Source organism: Salvelinus fontinalis, chromosome 33 (assembly GCF_029448725.1).
Source record: "Salvelinus fontinalis isolate EN_2023a chromosome 33, ASM2944872v1, whole genome shotgun sequence".
Lineage (NCBI taxonomy): Eukaryota > Metazoa > Chordata > Actinopteri > Salmoniformes > Salmonidae > Salvelinus > Salvelinus fontinalis.
The window spans coordinates 16,325,066-16,352,590 of NC_074697.1; the positions used below are offsets into that span (position 1 = coordinate 16,325,066).

Genomic DNA, 27,525 nt, shown 5'->3' on the forward strand with positions numbered 1-27,525 from the left:
GAACAGGGGGAAGAAGGGGGAAGGGGCAGGACAGGGGATAGAGGGGGGTAAGGGGCAGGACAGGGGGCAGGGGGTAAGAGGCAGGACAGAGGGGCAGGGGGTAGAGCGGGGTAAGGGCAGGAAAGGGGTGTGAGGGTGTGGTTGCTGGTCCATTCCTGAGAGGCCTCTTCTATCACATGTAGATCTCTGTCTAAACCTAGAGATCCCCGCCCCGTCCCTGCCAACTGGACTGCCTCAATCTGGCAACGGTTCTCTTCTGCATAGCTCTGCTGCCACCTGGAGGTTGTTTAACACTATTGCCCCCTGTTACTTATAGCTTCTGTGATTCTGTATGGCCTAATAATGAGCCAGCATAGGTTCTCTATACAGAATAGTAAAGCTTGTTGTTTTATTCTAAATTAACATGAAATGACAGATGGCAACAGTGTATGTGAAATTTGGCCAAGCAATTCCAATGTCCCTTCTTTGTAGACGAATTACTTATTCTTTCAGTTGAACATAGTTAAAAATGAAAAATAAATCTGCTTATTTCTGTTAAAACCTAGTGTCAATGGTTATTTAATTTTTTCAAATTAGGACAACTCTGCTACCACAGACAGTTCACGCTTCAGTGGAGCGATTGAAAACTGACCCGAGATCAGGGCTCAGTGGAAAATTGTAGTTTGCGACCATAGGACTGCAACGTGCGCACTTTGCGACTGTACTGTTAATGGCGAACGATACGGCAACATCCGCAAGCGGCAGCAGAGAGAACATGGCGGAGGGAGATAAAAAGGCAGAGAAACTCAAGGAGAAGGCGAATAATTGCTTTAAAGGTAATATGACAACCCTGTAAAGTTGTTCTAGATTAATGTTATCTTTCAATCTATCTGGACAAAGTCTGTAATGATCCAAATTCAGTGTCCTTCATATGGGCAACAACGGTGGATTTGTCTAGCACACATGAGCCGGTTGCTATGCTATCAGCTAGCTAGCTAAACGGCGCATTGCTGCAATGGACAGTTGCTGCAATGCTAGTTAGCAAATCCGCTAACACACTTGTGAAAACGTGCCTCACAGTCGTGTGGTTGTGTTGTCGTCGCAACTTGGTTCTTCTTGAAAACAGAAACCGATCCATTTTATATTCCATGTAATATTGATCATTGTTATTATCCAGTATGTCGTAACTAATGTTGATGACACCAACCAGAATTTTCTAGATGGCTTTCACGCTAAACAAGTCGGTATTGTGTCAGTATCACACTGGTGCGTGCAGACAGGCCATGTCAAGTCATTCATTTGCTAGCTAGTTACTGTTCGTTAGAAAACAACATGATTTCACTGTTTTAGTTTTAATTTAGCAATTTGACACATATTTTCCGATTGAAAAAAACCCCACTGTCTCACACGAGATCATACACTTTGCACATAATACCTTAAATCACATCGCTACTAAAGTTAGCTTATAGGAAAGTGGCAAGGCCCCCAAATCGAGAGACCCCATAGCCGCGGTAGAACAAAACACAAACATATTTTTTCACATCCCTAATGTCTCCCATTTATGAAATGGATGGTTGTGTAAAAATATTTTCCTTCAAAGGGGGTTAAATTGATAGCTATTGTGACACACCCCCAGGGCACTCAACAGTGCGACCATTTTACTCGCATATGCGCCTTTTTTTATTTATTTTTTATTTATTTACGAGCACCAGTGAATTCTAGCTTTAATAACTAAAATATTTTTCGTTGTGCTCCTAAATGTCTCTGTGTGGTAAACATTTCCAACATAGGTACTTATATTCTCCTTGTGAAAAAGGTAAAGAAAATACAGAATAATACCTGGCTGGAGGGGCGATCATGTAACCCAATATTGAAAGTTCTGATATTGTTAAAATGTGGAACTCAAGTAATTTGTTATCTGTCCTATATACACAAACAAACAGCGTTAGGATATTTCTGGTGCATATTTGAAATATACACCTGTAAACATAATATCAACTATGAATTATGTTTAATGAATCTAAGCGTTTATTTTTTGGTGGCTAATTTTAATAGACACCTTTTCAAGTCAGATTTCCTCTCATTTAGTGCTGTATGGTCCTGCCTGACAAAAATGCATACAGTTTCACATGTTTGTTTTTTAATATTGTGGCTATTGTAATCGGATCTAAGGAAAACGCGTTGGCTCAGACATCGGGAATTAGAATTATTGTTTTTTTTTTTGTCCAAGGTTCCTTTTTTGTAACGTTAGCCCCTACCCTTGTAATTAAGTCAGTGGACACCACAGATTATCTTTGGTTGCCACCATGGATGTAGCCTCAAATCCAATATGGCTGCCATAGTACCATTTGATTGAGGTTAAATCACGTGTAAATATGTATTGTGTTTCAGAATTGTGTGTAACACTCATGCCCGTGAAGACAGTTTTGGTGTATTTTTATCCTAAAACCTATACGGGCCAACACTATTACAATCAAATGCCTTCGCCTGCATATACACTGAACAAAAAAATGTAAACGCAACATGTAAATTGATGTTCCCTTGTTTCACGAGCTGAAATAAAATATCCCAGATCCATATGCACAAGAAGCTGATTTCTCTTAAATGTCTTTAAGATAATCCATCCACCTGACGGGTGTGGCAGATTATCTAACCTCTCTGGATTAAAACCAAATTATGGTACGTATACTATATTACGTATTGGATCACTTAAAAAATACATTACCGTGTAGTTTACCATTTAAAAGGGTGTGACGGGATGTGGACGTACTCGGTATACATATCCCGAAGGGGAAAAAATTATCTCACTACAGTACATGTTCATAGAATGTTAGCAAAAATAAATAAGTTCTTGCTACCATGGAAAGGAAAATACCTGTCTAGTTGTGGATAAATCACCCTGATGAACTCTTTAGTCATGCCCAGTTTACCCTGACTAACTCTTTAGTCATGTCCCAGTTTACCCTGACTAACTCTTTAGTCATATCCCAGTTTACCCTGACTAACTCTTTAGTCATATCCCAGTTTACCCTGACTAACTCTTTAGTCATATCCCAGTTTACCCTGACTAACTCTTTAGTCATATCCCAGTTTACCCTGACTAACTCTTTAGTCATATCCCAGTTTACCCTGACTAACTCTTTAGTCATATCCCAGTTTACCCTGATTAACTCTTTAGTCATATCCCAGTTTACCCTGATTAACTCTTTAGTCATATCCCAGTTTACCTATTTGCTTACGGCCGTGTCTACACCTAGAAACCTGTTTAATTTAAATTATATGAGCCAAAAATATCTATCTTTTTATTTGGAATGGCAAGTTGGACAATATTTAAAAGGGCCTGTTTTATTAAATGAATATAAATTCGGAGAGCAGAAATGATTAAATATTAAAGCATTAGACCTCTCACTAAAGGCTTCAGTCATACAAAAGTTATACTTAAATCCGAACTGGTTCTCTAGCAGATTAGTAAGAATGTCTCACCGCATGTTCAAGAATGGCCTCTTTCCCTTTATTCAGATTACCACCTCTCCCTTTATTCAGATTACAACCTCTCCCTTTATTCAGATTACAACCTCTCCCTTTATTCAGATTACAACCTCTCCCTTTACTCAGATTACAACCTCTCCCTTTATTCAGATTACAACCTCTCCCTTTATTCAGATTACAACCTCTCCCTGTATTCAGATTACAACCTCTCCCTTTATTCAGATTACAACCTCTCCCTTTACTCAGATTACAACCTCTCCCTGTATTCAGATTACAACCTCTCCCTTTACTCAGATTACACCTCTCCCTGTATTCAGATTACAACCTCTCCCTTTATTCAGATTACAACCTCTCCCTTTATTCAGATTACAACCTCTCCCTTTACTCAGATTACAACCTCTCCCTTTACTCAGATTACAACCTCTCCCTTTATTCAGATTACAACCTCTCCCTTTACTCAGATTCCAACCTCTCCCTTTATTCAGTTTACAACCTCTCCCTTTATTCAGATTACAACCTCTCACTTTATTCAGATTACAACCTCTCCCTTTATTCAGATTACAACCTCTCCCTTTATTCAGATTACAAACTCTCCCTTTATTCAGATTACAACCTTTCCCTTTATTCAGATTACAACCTCTCCCTTTACTCAGATTACAACCTCTCCCTTTATTCAGATTACAACCTCTCCCTTTACTCAGATTACAACCTCTCCCTTTATTCAGATTACAACCTCTCCCTTTATTCAGATTACAACCTTTCCCTTTATTCAGATTACAACCTCTCACTTTATTCAGATTACAACCTCTCCCTTTATTCAGATTACAACCTCTCCCTTTACTCAGATTACAACCTCTCCCTTTATTCAGATTACAACCTCTCACTTTATTCAGATTACAACCTCTCCCTTTATTCAGATTACAACCTCTCCCTTTATTCAGATTACAACCTCTCCCTTTACTCAGATTACAACCTCTCCCTTTATTCAGATTACAACCTCTCCCTTTACTCAGATTACAACCTCTCCCTTTATTCAGATTACAACCTCTCCCTTTATTCAGATTACAACCTTTCCCTTTATTCAGATTACAACCTCTCACTTTATTCAGATTACAACCTCTCCCTTTATTCAGATTACAACCTCTCCCTTTACTCAGATTACAACCTCTCCCTTTATTCAGATTACAACCTCTCACTTTATTCAGATTACAACCTCTCCCTTTATTCAGATTACAACCTCTCCCTTTATTCAGATTACAACCTCTCCTTTTACTCAGATTACAACCTCTCCCTTTACTCAGATTACAACCTCTCCCTTTATTCAGATTACAACCTCTCCCTTTACTCAGATTACAACCTCTCCCTTTCAGTTATTTGAAAATGAAATAATCTCCAAAATATAGTTATTTTTAAAACAAGCCATAGAAAGTTGTTTGCGATTTCAGTTTAATCCACCAAGAAAGACAGAACAAATAATACAACAAATATTGTGGTTAAACTCAAATCTACTAATTGATCATTAAAAAAACATTATTTTAATAAGGTATATCTTTGTAAATGATATCATAAATAGAACTGGTGGAGTTATGTCACACATGCAGCTAATAAAAATATATGGAAATGTCTCCCCAAAATTACAACCAACTAATTGCAGCATTATTGCAACAATGGAAGAAGCAAGTGGAAGTGGGGAAAACGTCCCAAGTTATTCCATGGCCTGCATACTCACCAGACATTTCACCCATTGAGCATGTTTGGGATGCTCTGGATCGACGTGTACGACAGCATGTTCCAGTTCCTACCAATATCCAGCAACTTCACACAGCCACTGAAGCGGAGTGGGAATACATTCCACAATCAACAGCCTGATCAACTCTGTGCGAAGGAGATGTGTCGCGCTGCATGAGGCAAATTGTGGTCACACCAGATACTAACTGTTTTTTTTTTAATCCACGTCCCTACTTTTTTAAAGAAAGGTATGTGACCAGCAGATGCGTATCTGTATTCCCAGTCATGTGAAGTAAATAGATTAGTGTCTACGGGATTATTTCAATCCACTGAGTTCCTTTATATAAACGGTAACTCTGTAAACTTTAAAAAAAATGGCGGTGGGCGGTAGCCTGCAGCTGTCCGGCGGTAGGCGGTAGCCTGGTCGCTGTTTCGTGTTACGGTCGCTGTTTCGTGTTACGGTCGCTGTTTCGTGTTACGGTCGCTGTTTCGCGTTGCGGTCGCTGTTTCGTGTTGCGGTCGCTGTTTCGTGTTGCGGTCGCTGTTTCGTGTTACGGTCGCTGTTTCGCGTTACGGTCGCTGTTTCGTGTTGTGGTCGCTGTTTCGTGTTACGGTCGCTGTTTCGTGTTACGGTCGCTGTTTCGCGTTACGGTCGCTGTTTCGTGTTGCGGTCGCTGTTTCGTGTTACGGTCGCTGTTTCGTGTTACGGTCGCTGTTTCGCGTTACGGTCGCTGTTTCGTGTTGTGGTCGCTGTTTCGTGTTACGGTCGCTGTTTCGCGTTACGGTCGCTGTTTCGCGTTACGGTCGCTGTTTCGTGTTGTGGTCGCTGTTTCGTGTTGTGGTCCCTGTTTCGTGTTGTGGTCGCTGTTTCGTGTTGTGGTCGCTGTTTCGTGTTACGGTCGCTGTTTCGCGTTGCGGTCGCTGTTTCGCGTTGCGGTCGCTGTTTCGCGTTACGGTCGCTGTTTCGCGTTGCGGTCGCTGTTTCGCGTTACGGTCGCTGTTTCGCGTTGCGGTCGCTGTTCCGTGTTACGGTCGCTGTTTCGCGTTACGGTCGCTGTTTCGTGTTACGGTCGCTGTTTCGTGTTACGGTCGCTGTTTCGCGTTACGGTCGCTGTTTCGTGTTGCGGTCGCTGTTCCGTGTTGCGGTCGCTGTTTCGCGTTACGGTCGCTGTTTCGTGTTGTGGTCGCTGTTTCGCGTTACGGTCGCTGTTTCGCGTTACGGTCGCTGTTTCGTGTTGCGGTCGCTGTTTCGTGTTGCGGTCGCTGTTTCGTGTTGCGGTCGCTGTTTCGTGTTGTGGTCGCTGTTTCGTGTTGCGGTCGCTGTTTCGTGTTGCGGTCGCTGTTTCGTGTTGCGGTCGCTGTTTCGTGTTACGGTCGCTGTTTCGTGTTACGGTCGCTGTTTCGTGTTGCGGTCGCTGTGTGGTCGCTGTTTCGCGTTGTGGTCGCTGTTTCGCGTTGTGGTCGCTGTGCGGTCGCTGTTTCGTGTTGTGGTCGCTGTGCGGTCGCTGTTTCGTGTTGCGGTCGCTGTTTCGTGTTGCGGTCGCTGTTTCGTGTTGCGGTCGCTGTTTCGTGTTGCGGTCGCTGTTTCGTGTTGCGGTCGCTGTTTCGTGTTGCGGTCGCTGTTTCGTGTTGCGGTCGCTGTTTCGTGTTACGGTCGCTGTTTCGTGTTACGGTCGCTGTTTCGTGTTGCGGTCGCTGTGTGGTCGCTGTTTCGCGTTGTGGTCGCTGTTTCGCGTTGTGGTCGCTGTGCGGTCGCTGTTTCGTGTTGTGGTCGCTGTGCGGTCGCTGTTTCGTGTTGCGGTCGCTGTTTCGTGTTGCGGTCGCTGTTTCGTGTTGCGGTCGCTGTTTCGTGTTGCGGTCGCTGTTTCGTGTTGCGGTCGCTGTTTCGTGTTGCGGTCGCTGTTTCGTGTTGCGGTCGCTGTTTCGTGTTGCGGTCGCTGTTTCGTGTTGCGGTCGCTGTTTCGTGTTGCGGTCGCTGTTTCGCGTTACGGTCGCTGTTTCGCGTTGTGGTTGCTGTTTTACGGTCGCTGTTTCGTGTTGTGGTCGCTGTTTCGTGTTGTGGTCGCTGTTTCGCGTTGTGGTCGCTGTTTCGCGTTGCGGTCGCTGTTTCGCGTTGCGGTCGCTGTTTCGCGTTGTGGTCGCTGTGTGGTCGCTGTTTCGCGTTGTGGTCGCTGTTTCGCGTTGTGGTCGCTGTTTCGTGTTGTGGTTGCTGTTTCGTGTTGTGGTTGCTGTTTCGTGTTGTGGTCGCTGTTTCGTGTTGTGGTCGCTGTTTCGTGTTGTGGTCGCTGTTTCGTGTTGTGGTCGCTGTTTTACGGTCGCTGTTTCGCGTTGCGGTCGCTGTTTCGCGTTGCGGTCGCTGTTTCGCGTTGCGGTCGCTGTTTCGCGTTGCGGTCGCTGTTTCGCGTTGCGGTCGCTGTTTCGCGTTGCGGTCGCTGTTTCGCGTTGCGGTCGCTGTTTCGCGTTACGGTCGCTGTTTCGCGTTACGGTCGCTGTTTCGCGTTACGGTCGCTGTTTCGCGTTGCGGTCGCTGTTTCGCGTTGCGGTCGCTGTTTCGCGTTGCGGTCGCTGTTTCGCGTTGCGGTCGCTGTTTCGCGTTGCGGTCGCTGTTTCGCGTTGCGGTCGCTGTTTCGCGTTGCGGTCGCTGTTTCGCGTTGCGGTCGCTGTTTCGTGTTACGGTCGCTGTTTCGCGTTGCGGTCGCTGTTTCGCGTTGCGGTCGCTGTTTCGCGTTGCGGTCGCTGTTTCATGCAACCACATAGTAGAAAGAAACATATGATTGTTTAAAGTTGAGATACTGCATCATTCACGCAAAGTGGGACTGTACAATGAGACTGGCTGTGTACCTATGCCTCCAGGATAATATGGTGAAGTTGGCATCTTGTATAGGCCCTCCAACAAATAAGACCAAGGACATCCAAAATCCATTAGATGAGCAGTTTTTAATGAAGCCAGCAACGCTGATACCAAATACATTTTCTAGAAGAAGAAGAGAAAAAAACGCTTAATCAACTTTTAGAGCGGCGGTACACGCTTTAGATTGCCCAGAGCGGCGGTAAACGCTTTAGATTGCCCAGAGCGGCGGTAAACGCTTTAGATTGCCCAGAGCGGCGGTAAACGCTTTAGATTGCCCAGAGCGGCGGTAAACGCTTTAGATTGCCCAGAGCGGCGGTAAACGCTTTAGATTGCCCAGAGCGGCGGTAAACGCTTTAGATTGCCCAGAGCGGCGGTAAACGCTTTAGATTGCCCAGAGCGGCGGTAAACGCTTTAGATTGCCCAGAGCGGCGGTAAACGCTTTAGATTGCCCAGAGCGGCGGTAAACGCTTTAGATTGCCCAGAGCGGCGGTAAACGCTTTAGATTGCCCAGAGCGGCGGTAAACGCTTTAGATTGCCCAGAGCGGCGGTAAACGCTTTAGATTGCCCAGAGCGGCGGTAAACGCTTTAGATTGCCCAGAGCGGCGGTACACGCTTTAGATCGCCCAGAGCGGCGGTACACGCTTTAGATTGCCCAGAGCGGCGGTAAAAAATGAGGCTCTGCATTACTTCTTAACCCCCCAGGCATTGAGTGAAACTATAGACAACGTCAAAGTGGAATATAGAACAGAAAGTACTACGAGCTAAACAACAATCTCAAATCGAGTAAGATTGAAAAGAAACCAGCGCTGCACACCAAATAGAGATAAATTGAGTGAGAATAGTGTAGCATAACAAAGATAACTGACAGAACAAGAAACAACAAGCTTGCTCACTGCAGGTAAAATATCAGAAATGAGAGAACAAATAAAATAGTAAATATCCATTACTCCAGTAGTCCTGTGCAGTTAGAACGAAGGTTAAATCACCTTAGAGCCGGGAGTGCGATCTGCTCACATCAGAGGTAGCTATCTAGGTAGCCTGTTGACCACCAGGCACAGTCCATGACAGTCCTCGAGGAGGAAGGTTGATTTCGGATCCGTTGATGAAGGCGCACCCTCCGATGAAGTAAGTTGCTTTTCCTGCTTTTTCCACGGCTGACCACAGTTTCTCCTTTCTCCATCTGCTTTCGAGAGGTCTTCAGCAAACCGCAGGTTATTGTTGCGTTAGGAAGGTAGATTTCTTGGCTGCTTTCCAAGTGGCGTCCCTGTAGATCCGTGATGTGAACTGGAGAATGACACCTCTGGGCTTGGTGTCACCCTGCCTTCTTGTGCCCGAGGCGATGTACAGTGTCGACAGCATCTGCTAGCCTAGCCTTCTCCTCAGGTAGGATAGCTTGGCAGACTTTGATGGTCTCTTCACGTTCTCCCCATCCGCCTCGGGAACTCCATTACAGTCTCAGATTTCACCGTCCGGAGTAGCTTTCGAGTTCCGCGATTCTTCTTTGACACAAGTCCATCTTTCCCTCCTCCTTTTCGAAACGCTTTTCGATGTGGGAGACTTTCTTCTTAACATTCTCGATTTCCATACATGCACGGTCAACTTAATTTCAATTTTTTTTTTTTTTTTTAGCCCTCCATTTTGATTGCGTTGTAGCGGCCCATTTGGTCAATGACATCACACCTTGCACTGGAAAGAGTGGCGATGACACCATTATTGGCAGCGGCATCTGGGCCCGGTTCAAACATGCCTTTCTTGGAAGCTGGTGGTTTGCTTGGGGTTATAGGCAAGGAAGGAAAATCCTCATCTGACCCGGTAAGTGTCATAGTCTGTCAGACCAGTATAGTTGTGGCAGTTGTCAATCAAAGCATTTTTGCTTCCTGTGTAACGACATTGGAGGATGCCTGAGCATTGCTAGCTGAGGAATTAGCCATAAGACTTCTCTTTCTGTCAGCGCGCTGTGACATTTTGGGAAAATATATCATCTTAAATCCTCAATAACCTGGTGTTTTTTTTTTTAGCAAGTATTAACATTAATTTGGCAGTTCAAAAAAATGCACTTTTCACTATTTCAAACGTTGGTATGCAGAGCTCTGTAGGAGGCGTGTGCTCAAACTGCCATCTCTGTTCAAACCTTCATGTTGCAGTGTCACGCCTCTTCAAGTTTTACAGGCCTACTTTTACAGATGCCCGGTCATGGGGGCGGGAACAATCAAATTATAAACTGCACAGGTAAACTTTTTTTTCTCCTTTATTTAACCAGGTAGACCAGTCGAGAACAAGTTCTCATTTACACCTGCAACCTGGCCAAGATAAAGCAAAGCATATTTATATTTTCACGGAAATTATGTCACCGTCAAATGACACCACCGTGAATACGTGAAACATCGGGGACCGTTCACCATCATGTTTCTGGGGCGGTGGGTGAGAAGATGTGTGGGGCGGCAGCGTAGCCTAGTGGTTAGAGCGTTGCAAGATCGAATCCCCAGAGCTGACAAGGTACAAATCTGTCGTTCTGCCCCTGAACCCACTGTTCCCCGTAGGCCGTCATTGAAAATAAGAATTTGTTCTTAACTGACTTGCCTAGTTAAACCAGTGTACTGCAGCAGGGTTACTCTACTGTAACAGTGTACTATAATGGGGTACTGAAGCAGCTATCACAAGGCCTGCTGTCTATGGGGTTTTAACCACAGTAAAGACACTTGGACTGCACTGCACCTGAAATGTATTATCTTCTCACATTCGTCATGGAAAGAGAGGAGCAACATGGATGTTTAGTTTTACTTTTGAAAACATTTTTTTACCTTTAATAAAAAATAAAAATGTAAAACCATGACGAATGTGGTAGGGGTGGGCCTGAGGGCACACGGTGTGTTGTGAAATCTGTGAATGTATTGTAATGTTTTTAAAACATTGTATAAACTGCCTTATTTTTGCTGTACCCCAGGAAGAGTAGGGGCATCCATAGTAAATACTACTACACTACAGTACCCTGGTACACTACACTGGCAGGTTAGAGCTTCCATGGTGTAGCTAGTTATTGTAGCCACTGTTTTCCTGCTATGGACCCCATCAGTGTGTTGGATTGCACTTGAAATCCAGGATAACGTAATGCTTCCATATCACAGCAGCACAGTGCTAGGATAACCCTTGATCAAGTAGCCAATCAATCCACCCGCTAAGGGAAAGACACTCCCTAATGTGTGGGTTTGTCTTCCAGTGGTACACATTTTTACAGTTCAACCTTTGAACCTTGCGTTATTCTATGACTTTTCTCAATACCGCCATTAACAACTCCACGGGTTTCTTTGACAAGTTGAGAAGCCCGTTCCTTGACAGGCAACAAGCCAATAAATGCATATTATTGAAGATGAGCGACTCGAGAGAAAGTCCACTATAGCCTTGTAAGTGGAACTGATTCCGATCTAAACGACTGTGATGTTTTCTAGAGGAATTCTATGACCATGTATGTGATGTTGTTTTCTAGATAAAGACTATGACAATGCGATCAAATACTACACGGAGGCGTTGGAGCTCAACCCGGCCAACGCCATCTACTTCTCCAACCGCAGCCTGGCGTACCTGCGGACAGAGTGCTATGGCTACGCTCTGGCCGACGCCACCAAGTGTCTGGAGATAGACAAGAACTACATCAAGGGTTACTACCGCCGAGCCACGTCCAACATGGCCCTGGGCAAGTTCAAGGCTGCGCTCAAAGACTACGAGACGGTAAGACCGGACACGGTTAGACAAGACGGGAGAGTTAAAGGTACACTAAGCAAGATGACCGGAGAGGAAGCTCTTAGGAATAGGAAGATGACAGGAGAGGAAGCTTCAACGTACTCTTAGGAAGATGACAGGAGAGGAAGCTCTTAGGAATAGGAAGATGACAGGAGAGGAAGCTCTTAGGAATAGGAAGATGACAGGAGAGGAAGCTCTTAGGAATAGGAAGATGACAGGAGAGGAAGCTCTTAGGAATAGGAAGATGACAGGAGAGGAAGCTCTTAGGAATAGGAAGATGACAAGAGAGGAAGCTCTTAGGAATAGGAAGATGACAGGAGAGGAAGCTCTTAGGAATAGGAAGATGACAGGAGAGGAAGCTTCAAGGTACTCTTAGGAAGATGACAGGAGAGGAAGCTTCAACGTACTCTTAGGAAGATGACATCATTGTAAATCCCCAGGTGACTTTTAAATGGGAATAGTTACTGTAGTGGCTAAATTGTCCAATATAATTGTTCAAATACATTTCCATTCTAATCCTTTAGCCACGATGGAGGGTGGTGAAATGTCAGTCTTGACGCAGACAAATCCAATGTCCAGAATTTGTTGAAAAATAATAGTACATTTATTTGTCATTCTTCTGGATACAAAAATGTATAGAGTTTCTACCGAAACAAATTGTGATAATTTAAACTAAAGAAACAAACGGCATGGTAACCATGGTATCGCCAAATGTCCTTTCACTAGAGCGTTCATTAGAGAACAACTAAACCTTATTATAAGTTAATGTAATCATGTTTAAATTCATCAGTTGTAGTTTGAATAGCTGTATCGAATATCAATGTCCAGTATGCATGCTGACTGTCGATGTGTGCCTTGGACCCACAAACAAATGTACAAACATAAGATGACTTACCCATGATGCTTAGTTTTTTGCATAGATACACTACCGTTCAAAAATTTGGGGTCATTTAGAAATGTCCTTGTTTTTTTAAAGAAAAGCACATTTATTTGTCCATTTTAAAATAACATCAAATTGATTTGAAATACACCAGTCTCAATGTCAACAGTGAAGAGGTGACTCCGGGATGCTGGCCTTCTAGGCAGAGTTGCAAAGAAGAAGTCATCTCAGACTGGCCAATAAAAAGAAAAGATTAAGATGGGCAAAATAACAGACACTGGACAGAGGAACTCTGCCTAGAAGGCCAGCATCCCGGAGTTGCCTCTTCACTGTTGACGTTGAGACTGGTGTTTTGTGGGTACTATTTAATGAAGCTGCCAGTTGAGGACTTGTGAGGCGTCTGTTTCTCAAACTAGACACTCTAATGTACTTGTCCTCTTGCTCAGTTGTGCACCGGGGCCTCCCACTCCTCTTTCTATTCTGGTTAGAGCCAGTTTGCGCTGTTCTGTGAAGGGAGTAGTACACAGCGTTGTACGAGATCTTCAGTTTCTTGACAATTTCTAGCATGGAATAGCCTTCATTTCTCAGAACAAGAATAGACTGATGAGTTTCAGAAGAAAGTTCTTTGTTTCTGGCCATTTTGAGCCTTTAATCGAACCCACAAATGCTGATGCTCCAGATACTCAACTAGTGTAATGAAGGCCAGTTTTATTGCTTCTTTAAATCAGAACAACAGTTTTCAGCTGTGCTAACATAATTGCAAAAGAGTTTTCTAATGATCACTTAGCCTTTTTAAAATGATAAACTTGGATTAGCTAACACAACGTGCCATTGGAACACAGGAGTGATGGTTGCTGATATTGGGCCTCTGTACGCCTATGTAGATATTCCATAAAAAAATCTGCCGTTTCCAGCTTTTGAAAAGTAGTGTATGCCCACAACATGGGGGGGGGGGGGTATGAATAGACGGCACCTAATTTATTTATTTTAGATTTTTGGTGTTTTGTCCCTTTTTTTGTTTTAATTCTTTATGTACTTTCTAATATTATTGTGATCTGAAGCCCTCACAACAACAAAAAATAAGACAAAAAGTTAGTCGCAAAAAAAACAAAAAAAACAACAGGTGACCTAAATCACAAGGTGACGTCCTACCAGATGACCGGGTTTGACCAGCGCTGTATACGGCCCGTGTAACAGTTATATTATTACTAAGATGAGGACAGCAGATGAGAATGTGGCCGTGTCACAAGGGAGGAGCCAATAATGAGGCTGTCGTCAAAATTTAGAAAGTCTCCCTGTTTGAGATGTCATCTTGCAAATGTCTCTACCTTGACAGTGTAATGACGAGGCAGTCACGTACTACCAGGGTTAGATTCTGTTTGAAATTGTGGTCAGTTCAGTGAATCGATCAAAAGTTCAATCCATCAAATGAAATGTTCCATTTTAAATTTACATTTGGTCAATGAGGGGGGGGGGGGGGGGGGGTAATTTATCAACAGCTGGTCTTTGTTCCATGTTGACATAAACACCCCAAGGCTCTGGCAACCGGGAGCTCTGCTCACTGGCTGCCTGGCTGTCACTGAGACAGATTTAGAGTATTGGTGTCATGGACATATTGCTCTATACAGATGCAACCGTCTCTACTGGGGGCTAGTACTGAAGCCTTAGTGAGAGGAGAGAAGCATTAAATATTTCTAGAAATACTAACTGTGTTTTGTATTAATTTACTACCAAACCATGGCTGTAAAATCTATTTTCTTTTTGAATTTTGGACTGACGTTTCTGACCTGGTAGTGACCATTGTGTAGTACTGGTACCTGGGATAGTGTTTTAAGTGTGAGACTGACCCTAGTCCTTTGCCCTGTGTGTGTTTGCCTGGTGTTGTTGGGGTTAGGTCGTGCGGGTGCGACCCAGCGATAAGGACGCTAAGATGAAATACCAGGAGTGCAACAAGATCGTGAAACAGAAAGCCTTCGAGAGAGCCATCGCCAGCGACGAGCTCAAGAAATCGGTCGTGGACTCCCTAGACATCGAAAACATGAGTGAGTAGTTTGTAATCATTATATTTTAGTATTCATTACTTGATTATAATTTTTTTCATATTTATAAATCTCTATATATCTTATATATATCTCAATAATATATATATATATAATTTGAATGTCTAGATAATGGGCTACCTCCTATATACATCATAGTGTTTTTGAAATGAAGATCTTCAAGACTGAGTTACTGTAAAACACTTGGTGACAAATGTTGCTGTAAAATGGGCTGTATACATGTGGTTGATTCTGATTGTGCCGCCCATGCAGTGATTGAGGACGAGTACACAGGACCGAAGCTGGAAGAAGGAAAGGTGACGATGAGGTTCATGAAAGAGATGATGGAGTGCTTCAAAGACCAGAAGAAACTGCACAGAAAGTGTGCTTATCAGGTACACCTTAAATAATACTGTAATATTGGTGTACTTATCAGGCACAGATATAATATTACTGTAAAATTAGTGTACTTATCGTGTACTTATAATAATACTGTAACGTTGGTGTACTGTAACGTTGGTGTACTTATCAGGTACACCTAATACTGTAGTATTACTGTAGTTATCAGGTACACCTATAATAATACTGTATTAGTGTGCTTGCCAGGTAAACCTATAACAATACTGTAGTATTACTGTAGTTATCAGGTACACCTATAACAATACGGTAATATTACTGTAGTTATCAGGTACACCTATAACAATACGGTAATATTACTGTAGTTATCAGGTACACCTATAACAATACGGTAATATTACTGTAGTTATCAGGTACACCTATAACAATACGGTAATATTACTGTACTTGTCAGGTAAAATTAAGCATCAGCTTGAAACCTTATGTAACCCTGTATTTGTGTTGCCTAATAAAATCCATTTCAGATTCTGATCCAAGTCAAAGAGCTGTTGTCCAATCTACCCAGTCTAGTTGAGATCACGTTAAAAGAGGTGAGACATCTGTGATGTATATTGACTTCCTGGTATTGCTCTTCATCCTGTCTAGTCCTCCAATTGTCAGATTTTGTATTAATTATTGATCCCTGTCAGCTACTCTGCCTGCGGTCCCGGCAAAATTTAAGGCAGTAATACAATAAAAAAATTAAAAAACCATTACAGAATTCACAACACACCAAGTGTGTGCCCTCACGCCCGTAGTCGACTACAACATATATATATATATATATATATATATATATATATATATACACTTCTCAAAAAAATAAAGGGAACACTTAAACAACACAATGTAACTCTAAGTCAATCACACTTCTGTGAAATCAAACTGTCCACTTAGGAAGCAACACTGATTGACAATAAATTTCACATGCTGTTGTGCAAATGGAATAGACAAAAGGTGGAAATTATAGGCAATTAGCAAGACACCCCCAATAAAGGAGTGATTCTGCAGGTGGTGACCACAGACCACTTCTCAGTTCCTATGCTTCCTGGCTGATGTTTTGGTCACTTTTGAATGCTGGCGGTGCTTTCACTCTAGTAGTAGCATGAGACGGAGTCTACAACCCACACAAGTGGCTCAGGTAGTGCAGTTCATCCAGGATGGCACATCAATGCGAGCTGTGGCAAAAAGGTTTGCTGTGTCTGTCAGCGTAGTGTCCAGAGCATGGAGGCGCTACCAGGAGACAGGCCAGTACATCAGGAGACGTGGAGGAGGCCGTAGGAGGGCAACAACCCAGCAGCAGGACCGCTACCTCCGCCTTTGTGCAAGGAGGTGCACTGCCAGCGCCCTGCAAAATGACCTCCAGCAGGCCACAAGTGTGTCTGTTTGCTCCTCATTACACACCACGAACCAACGAATATTCTTTACATCAACAACATAGGAATCACTACATAACTTATTGTATGACCTCTTAGACACTATATGAGGCCCAAATCAAATTTATTAATAAAGTCCTTCTTACATCAGCTGATATCTCAAAGTGCTGTACAGAAACCCAGCCTAAAACCCCAAACAGCAAGCAATGCAGGTGTAGAAGCAGGCCCAGCCTTTGCAACTTTGGTTTTCCTAGATATGGCTACTCTATTGTGGTCACTACATCCAATGGATCTGGATACTGCTTTAAAGCTAATGTCTGCAGCATTAATAAATATGTGATCAATACATGTTGATGATTTAATTCCTGTACTGTTTGTAAATACCCTGGTAGGTTGACTGATAACCTGAACCAGGTTGCAGACACTAGTTACAGTTTGAAGCTTTCTCTTGAGTGGGGCAGCTTGGTGAAAGCCAGTCTATTTAAATCACCCAGAAAATATACCCCTCTGTTGATATCACATACATTTATCAAGCATTTCACACACTATCCAGATACTGACTGTTAGCACGGTGGTCCGTTTATCCCCTAAAGCATATGAACTGTCCCTGTGTCTAAACCTGTTCTGTCTCCTCCCCAACAGACAGAGAAGATAACCATTTGTGGCGACACACATGGACAGTTCTACGACCTTCTGAACATCTTTGAGCTGAACGGCTTACCCTCCGAGACCAACCCCTATGTATCCTGCTCAGTCGCAGTAAAACGGTGACATGTGCAGTAAAACGGTGACATGTGCAGTAAAACGGTGACATGTGCAGTAAAACGGTGACATGTGCAGTAAAACGGTGACATGTGCAGTAAAACGGTGACATGTGCAGTAAAACGGTGACATGTGCAGTAAAACGGTGACATGTGCAGTAAAACGGTGACATGTGCAGTAAAACGGTGACATGTGCAGTAAAACGGTGACCTGTGCAGTAAAACGGTGACCTGTGCAGTAAAACGGCGTTTGTATTCAAATACTAAATACTGTATTCAAATGTACATGATAACCCTTAACAATATAACACAGCTGTTTAATGGAGACTTTGTGGACCGTGGTTCGTTCTCCCTGGAGGTTATTCTGACTCTGTTCGGCTTCAAGCTGCTCCTCCCGGACTCCTTCTACCTGCTCAGAGGTCAGTATGCTCCTCCCGGACTCCTTCTACCTGCTCAGAGGTCAGTATGCTCCTCCCGGACTCCTTCTACCTGCTCAGAGGTCAGTATGCTCCTCCCGGACTCCTTCTACCTGCTCAGAGGTCAGTATGCTCCTCCCGGACTCCTTCTACCTGCTCAGAGGTCAGTATGCTCCTCCCGGACTCCTTCTACCTGCTCAGAGGTCAGTATGCTCCTCCCGGACTCCTTCTACCTGCTCAGAGGTCAGTATGCTCCTCCCGGACTCCTTCTACCTGCTCAGAGGTCAGTATGCTCCTCCCGGACTCCTTCTACCTGCTCAGAGGTCAGTATGCTCCTCCCGGACTCCTTCTACCTGCTCAGAGGTCAGTATGCTCCTCCCGGACTCCTTCTACCTGCTCAGAGGTCAGTATGCTCCTCCCGGACTCCTTCTACCTGCTCAGAGGTCAGTATGCTCCTCCCGGACTCCTTCTACCTGCTCAGAGGTCAGTATGCTCCTCCCGGACTCCTACCTGCTCAGAGGTCAGTATGCTCCTCCCGGACTCCTTCTACCGGTTCAGAGGTCAGTATGCTCCTCCCGGACTCCTTCTACCGGTTCAGAGGTCAGTAGGCTCCTCCTTCTACCAGTTCAGAGGTCAGTAGGCTCACAGAGGAAGTTAAGAGCACTGTATATCCGTGGCCAGTTCTTTGCTAATGTTTATATTACCCATGTGTAATGGACCTTTCGCTAAGCCTTGCCACCCTTGGTTACTTTTGTGACCTTGGTCAACATTTTACCAGGAAGACCAATTCCCCATTCAAACCATTGGAGAAAACCCCTCACATTGATCTTAAACTGTGCTTTTAATACACCATGAAATTTAACAGACTACCCCTTGCTGATCAGGAGACTCATGTATGTTGTGGTGAACTGTCATTATAATTGCTTTATGGGAACCTGGTCAAATTAAGTTTGTAGTGTAGCTAGCCACTAGATGGCTCTATAGGCACTCTGCATGCAGTCAAAGCTACTAACCACTTTTTGAGTTAACAAGTGCTTTCAAATTGTTTGTCAACACCCTATGAGAGTTATATTCCTAATAGCCAATTTATCTACATGCCAATGAGTAATATTAACTATGAGCGCTAACCGGTTAGCGTTTTCAATGAGCGCTAGCTAACCAGTTAGCGTTAGCAACGTTTTCAATGAGAGCTAGCAAGCGTTAGCAATGTTTTCGATGAGCGCTAGCTAATCAGCTAGCCTTAGCAATGTTTTCAATGAGAGCTAGCCAACCAGCTAGCGTTAGCAACGTTTTAAATGAGACCTAGCTAACAAGCTAGCTAACAAATGCAACAACAGTATAATCTATTATTCTAAAAAACACAACAGGCTCTGTATTTCATGTATCGTAGTTGCAAGTACCTCTGGTGCACTGTTAAATTATTTAACCCTTTAAACAATAAATTTTTTAAATGACATTTCTGTTTTGCCATAGCCATCCTTGGCTTCCAAGGGTTTTCAATGTGACCTTGTCCGAGGTGTTAGACTCAACCACAGTTGCTATCCGTCGAAGCGTTGCGATTGCTTGCCCATAATTCAGGGAGTGGGGCTTAGCGAAGGGTAAATTGTGTTGGTAACTAAGGTCCATGTGTTCCTGTGTAACTAGGTAACCACGAGACTGACAACATGAACCAGATGTATGGTTTTGAGGGGGAGGTGAAAGCCAAGTACACCACTCAGATGTTTACGCTCTTCAGTGAGGTCTTCCAGTGGCTGCCTCTGGCGCAGTGCATCAATGGAAAAGTTCTGGTAGGTAACCTTTGACCCCTAACCTCTGGCATAGTGCATCAATGGCAAGGTCCTGGTAGGTAATTGGGCGTTTATAACTATGTGGTAAGTTGGTAATTACCAGTTGTGAAGCCGTAAAGACGAGATGAGTAAATTCACATTTTGAACTTGGAATTTGGGTAATACACTTTTCAAATTGGTGGATTCTGCTATTTCACTCGTTACCGACGGGTGTATAAAGTCAAGCACACAGCCATGCAATCTCCATTGCCAAACGTTGGCATGTAGCCTAGTGGTTAGAGCGTTGGACTAGTAACTGAAAGGTTTCAAGATTGAATCCCCTGAGCTGACAAGGTAAAAATCTGTCGTTCTGCCCCCTGAACAAGGCAGTTAACCCACTGTTCCTAGGCCGTCATTGAAAGTAATAATTTGTTCTTAACTGACTTACCTAGTTAAATAAAGGTAAAAAATAAAATATATAAATAAATAAAATGGCCTTCAACGTGGCACTGTCATAGGATGACACCTTTCCAACAAGTCAGTTCATCAAATTCCTGCCCTGCTAGAGCTGTCCCGGGTCAACTGTAAGTGCTGTTATTGTGAAGTAGAAACGTCTAGGAGCAACAACGGCTCAGCCGTGAAGTGGTAGGCCACACAAGCTCACAGAATGGGAACGCTGATGCGCATAGCGTGCAAAAATCGTCTGTCCTCGGTTGCAAAACTCACTATCGAGTTCCAAACTGCCTCTGGAAGCAACGTCAGCACAAGAACTGTTCGTTGGGAGCTTCATGAAATGGGTTTCCATGGCCGAGCAGCCGCACACAAGCCTAAGATCACCATGCATAATGCCAAGCGTCGGCTGGAGTGATGTAAAGCTCACCGCCATTGGACTCTGGAGCAGTGGAAACGGGTTCTCTGGAGTGATGAATCACGCTTCACCATCTGGCAGTCCGACGGACGAATCTGGGTTTGGTGAATGACAGGAGAACACTACCTGACCGAATGCATAGTGCTAACTGTAAAGTTTGGTGGAGGAGGAATAATGGTCTGGGGCTGTTTTTCATGGTTCAGGCCCCTTAGTTCCAGCGAAGGGAAATCTCAATACTACAGCATACAATGACATTCTAGATGATTCTGTGCTTCCCCAAATGTGGCAACAGTTTGGGGAAGGCCTTTTCCTGTTTCAGCATGACAATGCCCCCGTGCTCAAAGCGAGGTCCATACAGAAATTGTTTGTCGATCGGTGTGAAGGAACTTGACTGTCATGTCCTGAACCCCATCGAACACCTTTGGGATGAATTGGAACGCCGACTGCTAGCCAGACCTAATCACCCAACATCAGTGGCCGACCTCACTAATGCTCTTGTGGCTGAATGGAAGCAAGTCCCTGCAGCAATGTTCCAACATCTAGTGGAAAGCCTTCCCAGAAGAGTGGAGGCTGTTATAGCAGCAATGTTCCAACATCTAGCGGAAAGCCTTCCCAGAAGAGTGGAGGCTGTTATAGCAGCAATGTTCCAACATCTAGTGGAAAGCCTTCCCAGAAGAGTGGAGGCTGTTATAGCAGCAATGTTCCAACATCTAGTGGAAAGCCTTCCCAGAAGAGTGGAGGCTGTTATAGCAGCAATGTTCCAACATCTAGTGGAAAGCCTTCCCAGAAGAGAGGAGGCTGTCATAGCAGCAATGTTCCAACATCTAGTGGAAAGCCTTCCCAGAAGAGTGGAGGCTGTTATAGCAGTAATGTTCCAACATCTAGTGGAAAGCCTTCCCAGAAGAGTGGAGGCTGTTATAGCAGCAATGTTCCAACATCTAGTGGAAAGCCTTCCCAGAAGAGAGGAGGCTGTCATAGCAGCAATGTTCCAACATCTAGTGGAAAGCCTTCCCAGAAGAGTGGAGGCTGTTATAGCAGTAATGTTCCAACATCTAGTGGAAAGCCTTCCCAGAAGAGTGGAGGCTGTTATAGCAGCAATGTTCCAACATCTAGTGGAAAGCCTTCCCAGAAGAGTGGAGGCTGTTATAGCAGCAAAAGGGGGACCAACAACATATTAATGGTTTTGGAATGAGTTGTTCGACGAGCAGGTGTCCACATACTTTTGGTCATGTAGTATACCATCAAACAGGGAGGTAATCAAATCAAATGCTATTTGTCACATGAGCCGAATACAACTGGTGTTGCCCTTTGCAACGATGCAGATTAAAATACACAAGACTGGAGCTATATACAGGGGGTACTAGTACCAGATCAGTATACAGAGGTACAAGGTATTTTAGTTAGATATGTACATGAAGACAGGGTAAAGTGACTAGACATCAGGATAGATAATAAGGTATTTGCGGTAGATAATAATAAGGTATTTGAGGTAGATATGTACATGAAGGCAGGGTAAAGTGACTAGACATCAGGGTAGATAATAATAAGAGTAAAATAAAGAACAGAGTAGCAGCTGGCTTGTGGTTAGAAGCTGTATCGGAGCCTGTTGGTCGGAGAGCCGGTGCTCCGGTACATCCGAGAGCCTTTTGGTACGAGAGCCGGTGCTCCGGTACCATCCGACAGCCAGGTCCCTCCCCTCTGACCTTCTCCTCCAATGGGTTTTGAGAGGGAGGCGAAGAAAAGGAACTAATGCAATTGAGATTCTCCCGTGGTAGGTAACCCTGACTTTTAAACCCTAACTTCTGGCGCAGTGCATCAACGGCGAAGTCCTGTTAGGTATCCCTGACCTCTAACCTTTGACCCCTGACAGCCCTCACACGGTGTATTAAACAGCAAAGTCATGGTAGGTTCTCTGTTAAGGCGTCCACATGCTTCCTAGCCGAAACAGTTGGGTGGAGTTTTGGACTTCGGTGAGGGTTTTTTCGACTGTTTCGGCACTCAATTTTTCTGGAGGCAAGAAAAGTCTCTTCGTCTGTGATTTTCGTCTGTGAAGAAAAGTCCCTTTGTCTGTGATTTTCGTCTGTGAAGAAAAGTCCCTTCATCTGTGATTTTTCAACAGTAGGGATTCTTCAATAAAGTCTGCCATTCAGTTAGAGATGACTCGTTTTCCTGCACATTTTTTCATTGATAAACTATGCACCAAATTTCTAAGTTAAATGTAAAATTGTGTGAAAAATCTCTTCAGCAAAAAACGTCAATTAATGACAGATTTCTTGAGTTAGATCCATTCTGACTTTTTTTTGAGGAAGTGAATAATGGCTTTGGCATCTCAAGATGGACAAACGATACTATTGCGATACTATACTTTTATTTCTTATTTCTCGTTTTTCCAGCGAAGGTCTTTTAAGAGAGTATGTAGCTCTGTCGTTCAGTTCGACTAGCCAAGTTCTGCTGGGCGTCAGCCTAACCGAAGCATGCTGAGGCCTTCAGGCTTCCAATGGTAAAACTGGACATTTTTTGAGAATAGTGTCTGTAGTTGTGTTCTGTCTGTGTCAGGTGATGCACGGAGGGCTGTTCAGTGAGGACGGAGTGATGCTGGATGATCTGAGGAAGATCGACAGGAACAGACAGCCCCCAGACTCTGGTAAGAGCGATCAATTAATCAATATCTTTCTCGTTTAGGACCTAGGAATTAAAAAGTGTTGTTTAATCAACTGTTTTGTTTTCTTTAGGTCCAATGTGTGATCTTCTCTGGTCAGACCCACAGCCACAGGTTTGGTGTCCAGCACTGTCCTAGAAATACGCTCTTGTCCAAAATATAATTATAATATAATATGGTTTAAATAGCTGTACTGCATCATGTCATCTGTCTATTTAATTATTTTCTCTTTCTCTACCCCCTCCCGACCCTCAGAATGGGCGGTCTGTCTCTAAGCGAGGTGTGAGCTGTCAGTTTGGTCCTGACGTCACCGAGCGGTTCCTGGAGCAGAACAAGCTGGATTACATTGTCCGCAGTCACGAGGTCAAGGCAGAGGGTTATGAGGTCACACACTCAGGGAAGTGCATCACAGTCTTCTCAGCGCCCAACTACTGGTAACTAGTGCAACAGACTCACTATTCAATCCAACTTTAGTGATTTTTTTTCTGCATTGCCAGATTTAAACAATATCTATTGTAAGACTCTCAAATGTCAACCCCTCTAAAGACATTTAAGATCACAGTAAAAGTATTCTCTTCTCTCTCCTTCCCCTCACTCTTTCCCTCGCTCTCGTTCACCCCTTCCCCTCGCTCTCCCCTTCCCCTCGCTATCGCTCTCCCTCGCTCTCTCCTTCTCCTCCCCCCTCCTTCTCTCTCTCCTCTCTCTCCTTCTCTCTCTCCCTCAAGTGATCAGATGGCTAATAAGGGAGCGTACATCCACCTCAGAGGATCAGACCTCAAACCAGAGTTTCACCAGTTCACTGCTGTGGTAAGTACATCTGATAATAACTTTGACATACTAACCCTAACCAACGTTACAATAACAGTAGATCTACTTAGTTACAGTACCTTTCGGGCCTTTAAATTGGTGATGATAATCTACATAGTCTAAAGCAGAATAACTCTCCTATGTAGATTATCATTACCAATAGGAGACAGTCTAAAGCAGAATAACTATGTAGATTATCACCACCAATAGGAGACTGTCTAAAGCAGAATAACTATGTAGATTATCATCACCAATAGGAGACAGTTACTGCTTTAGACTGTCTCCTATTGGTGGTGATAATCTACATAGTTATTCTGCTTTAGACTGTCTCCTATTGGTGATGATAATCTACATAGTTACTGCTTTAGACGATGTAGATTATCATCACCAATAGGAGACAGTCTAAAGCAAAATAACTATGTAGATTATCATCACCAATAGGAGACAGTCTAAAGCAAAATAACTATGTAGATTATCATCACCAATAGGAGACAGTCTAAAGCAGAATAACTATGTAGATTATCATCACCAATAGGAGACAGTCTAAAGCAGAATAACTATGTAGATTATCATCACCAATAGGAGACAGTCTAAAGCAGAATAACTATGTAGATTATCATCACCAATAGGAGACAGTCTAAAGCAGTAACTATGTAGATTATCATCACCAATAGGAAACAGTCTAAAGCAAAATAACTATGTAGATTATCATCACCAATAGGAGACTGTCTAAAGCAAAATAACTATGTAGATTATCATCACCAATAGGAGACAGTCTAAAGCAGAATAACTATGTAGATTATCATCACCAATAGGAGACAGTCTAAAGCAGAATAACTATGTAGATTATCATCACCAATAGGAGACTGTCTAAAGCAGAATAACTATGTAGATTATCATCACCAATAGGAGACAGTCTAAAGCAGAATAACTATGTAGATTATCATCACCAATAGGAGACAGTCTAAAGCAGAATAACTATGTAGATTATCATCACCAATAGGAGACAGTCTAAAGCAGAATAACTATGTAGATTATCATCACCAATAGGAGACAGTCTAAAGCAGAATAACTATGTTGATTAGCATCACCAATAGGAGACAGATTAGCCTACACCACACAATATGCTGATGGCTTTTGCTACAGTGTATTGTGTAGGGACTTTCCTGCTCGTGCAACTGCAATATTGGTTAAAACAGACGGGTTGTATAGCCTTCAATACATATTTGTGGGACTGTTCATTCAAATGGGCTCCGGAGTGGCACGGTGGTCATAGACACTGCATCTCAGAGCAAGAGGTGTCCTTGCAGTACCTGGGTCGACTCCAGGCTGCATCACATTTGGCCCAGCGTCATCCGGGTTTGGCCGGGGTAGTTTTTGTGTTGTAAATATGAATTTGTTCTTAACTGACTTGCCTAGTTAAATAAAAAAATAAAAAAATGGCTGCAGGATTTGTTATTTCAGCTGTTCAGAAAATGTGAGGCAGAGAGAGTGGCTTGGTTCAGAAGAGGGTGGAAGGGAGGTGGGAACGGGATCGAGGTGTGAACGGGACCCCAGGATCTTAAGCTTTGAGGGGGAAAAATAAGTTTCCGTTATTTGTTAAACACGGCCAACAAAATATCTCCATCTCTCCTCCACAGCCTCATCCGAATGTGAAGCCGATGGCGTACGCCAACTCTCTGATGCAGATGGGGATGATGTAGAAGACCACGCCCACGACGCTCAGTCTGACACCTCCCTCCTGGCTGACCACACCCACCACTCCTTCCTTAGACCACAACATGCCGTGGGCCCACTGGTCCATGGGATCCCTTTCTCCCAGCCTGTCGCCCAGTAGTTCCCCCCCCCCCCCCCCTCTCTCCTCCCCTCCCCTCCCTTTGACCTTTTAATTCTTTGATGTTTGTACATCTGATGGGTCAGCGCTTTTAAAGATCTGAAAACATTGAAGGGTTTAGTACCAAGGGGGAAGGAATGGGGAGTGGTTTCCCAGAAATCCCTCTTGTTGCGTTCAGAGTAGACAACGTGGTGGTGTGATGGCAGTTAAGGTGGAAAGGGAGATGTATATCTTTGACCGGCACAGTCAAGAACTGGGTGTGTTCATTTTTTTTTTTTTTTTTTTGTATTTTGTTAAAACTGGAAAACTCAAATCTCTCCCTAATTTCTGTCCATATTGGTCCCACACATGGGTTTCATTCCCGGCTATCGATGGGTTTCATTCCCGGTAGTGATTTTAGAATTATGAATTATACTGTATTGGTACTGTATGGTTAAATAAGAACTGGAAAGATCGGAACTGTCGGATTTTGTAAGAACACGCGGCAGCAAAACTGTAAAGAATCATATTTGACTGTTCTGCTACTGTAAAACATACATAACCGCTGCACCGTTTATAGTGTGTCTGGTTGGGGGGGGGTGGGGGGGGGGGGTGTGACAGCAGAATGTCTATACTACGGTATTGGTTCATACATCCTGTGAAATATAGTTTTATTCAAGTTAAATATTTTTTTACAGTATGGCAAAAGTGAGTGTAGAAAATGTAGCTAGGAATGCATTTTCAGGAGAAAACGAGGTGTTTTTGGGGGAAGAACCTGGTCGTTTGTCTCCAGTCTCACTCTGCACGGTGCTGTTCATTACTAGTAGTCTGATGTTGTAGGTTCTTCACATTCAACATGTACAAAACTGATCCTCATTCCGTTGTTTTTGCACTGCTGCACCACTCCTCTCTACCTGTTGGGGGGGGGGGGGGGGTGTTGCTGTTCTTCAGCTCAGTCAGTAGTGTCACTCTCCTGTCTCCCGGCAGCTCTTGCACAATATCTCTTCTCTCCCGACCTGCTTTGCTACAAGGCCAAGCACTAGTGTGATGCTTCAACCCGCTCCACTGTTAGTTTTGTCCACCAGTGTGACTTTGCCGTCGTGTGGATGTATAGCCCCAGACGTCCAGACGCCAAGCCTCCCTTCTTCTCTCTCTCATGCGCACAGCTGCAGTGTCCCAATATTGGCCCTAAACTTTTTAAGATAATGGTATACACTGAAGTGTATGTGTGTGTGTATATATATATATTATCATTTAAAATTTAATGCTGTGTACATGTTTGGAAAAAAGTTATTGAATAAAAAAAATTCCAGTCCAGTGATTTTTTTTAAATGAATGATTATTTATGTTGAAATTTCAGTGCACAGGGTCTGTGATAATTCGTCTCTCGAGTCAAGAAATCCACCCATCTCAAAAGAAATTACCAATATATTTGCTAATGCAGCCAAGTATATATATATTTTTTTATTATTTTTTTTACATATACCAACAGCCAAGTATAGTTTACCGTCTTTAGACATATATCAACCACTGAGCTACAAGAACGACACCAACAGACATGAGTTTTTACGACGCTACAGCCAAAGATATGTGTATATGTAACTGAAGATAGACCAGAGCCAGTCGTTTCCAATGGGAGAGAATGAATCATAGTGGGCAGAGCCAAGCAATGCGGTGGGCTGAGCCAAGGACGATCTAGTGAGATCCTATTGGCACGTTCTAGCATGATTTTGCATATTTCCGTTAGGGAACGCCTACTCTGAAGTGCGCGTGTGCAAAAACTCGTCCTTGCATTCCAAAAACAACGTTGTTGTTTTTTACTTTGGCAAAGGGTAAAGTACAAAACACAGTCCACTTTGTTACGGATTTTAAAGTTTTGGAAACGGAAAACCGTATTAAGATTAAATGTTTCATCGATGGGAAAATGAGCATGATTTGAATTGTAGGCTAAAATCCGTC

At 43.6% G+C, this 27,525-nt stretch overlaps 1 protein-coding gene across 1 annotated transcript; it reads left to right on the plus strand.

Annotated features, from left to right (window-relative positions):
• Positions 1 to 687: 687 nt before the first annotated feature.
• On the plus strand, positions 688 to 26,887 carry LOC129831763 (serine/threonine-protein phosphatase 5-like). The gene is made up of 13 exons (XM_055895189.1): positions 688 to 815; positions 11,532 to 11,773; positions 14,560 to 14,707; positions 14,978 to 15,099; positions 15,586 to 15,651; positions 17,119 to 17,217; positions 17,551 to 17,656; positions 19,298 to 19,440; positions 22,844 to 22,931; positions 23,020 to 23,060; positions 23,202 to 23,380; positions 23,672 to 23,753; positions 25,394 to 26,887. The coding sequence occupies exons 1-13, from the start codon at positions 710 to 712 to the stop codon at positions 25,454 to 25,456; spliced, it is 1,485 nt and encodes a 494-aa protein (XP_055751164.1). The 5' UTR covers positions 688 to 709; the 3' UTR covers positions 25,457 to 26,887.
• The last annotated feature ends 638 nt before the right edge of the window (positions 26,888 to 27,525 follow it).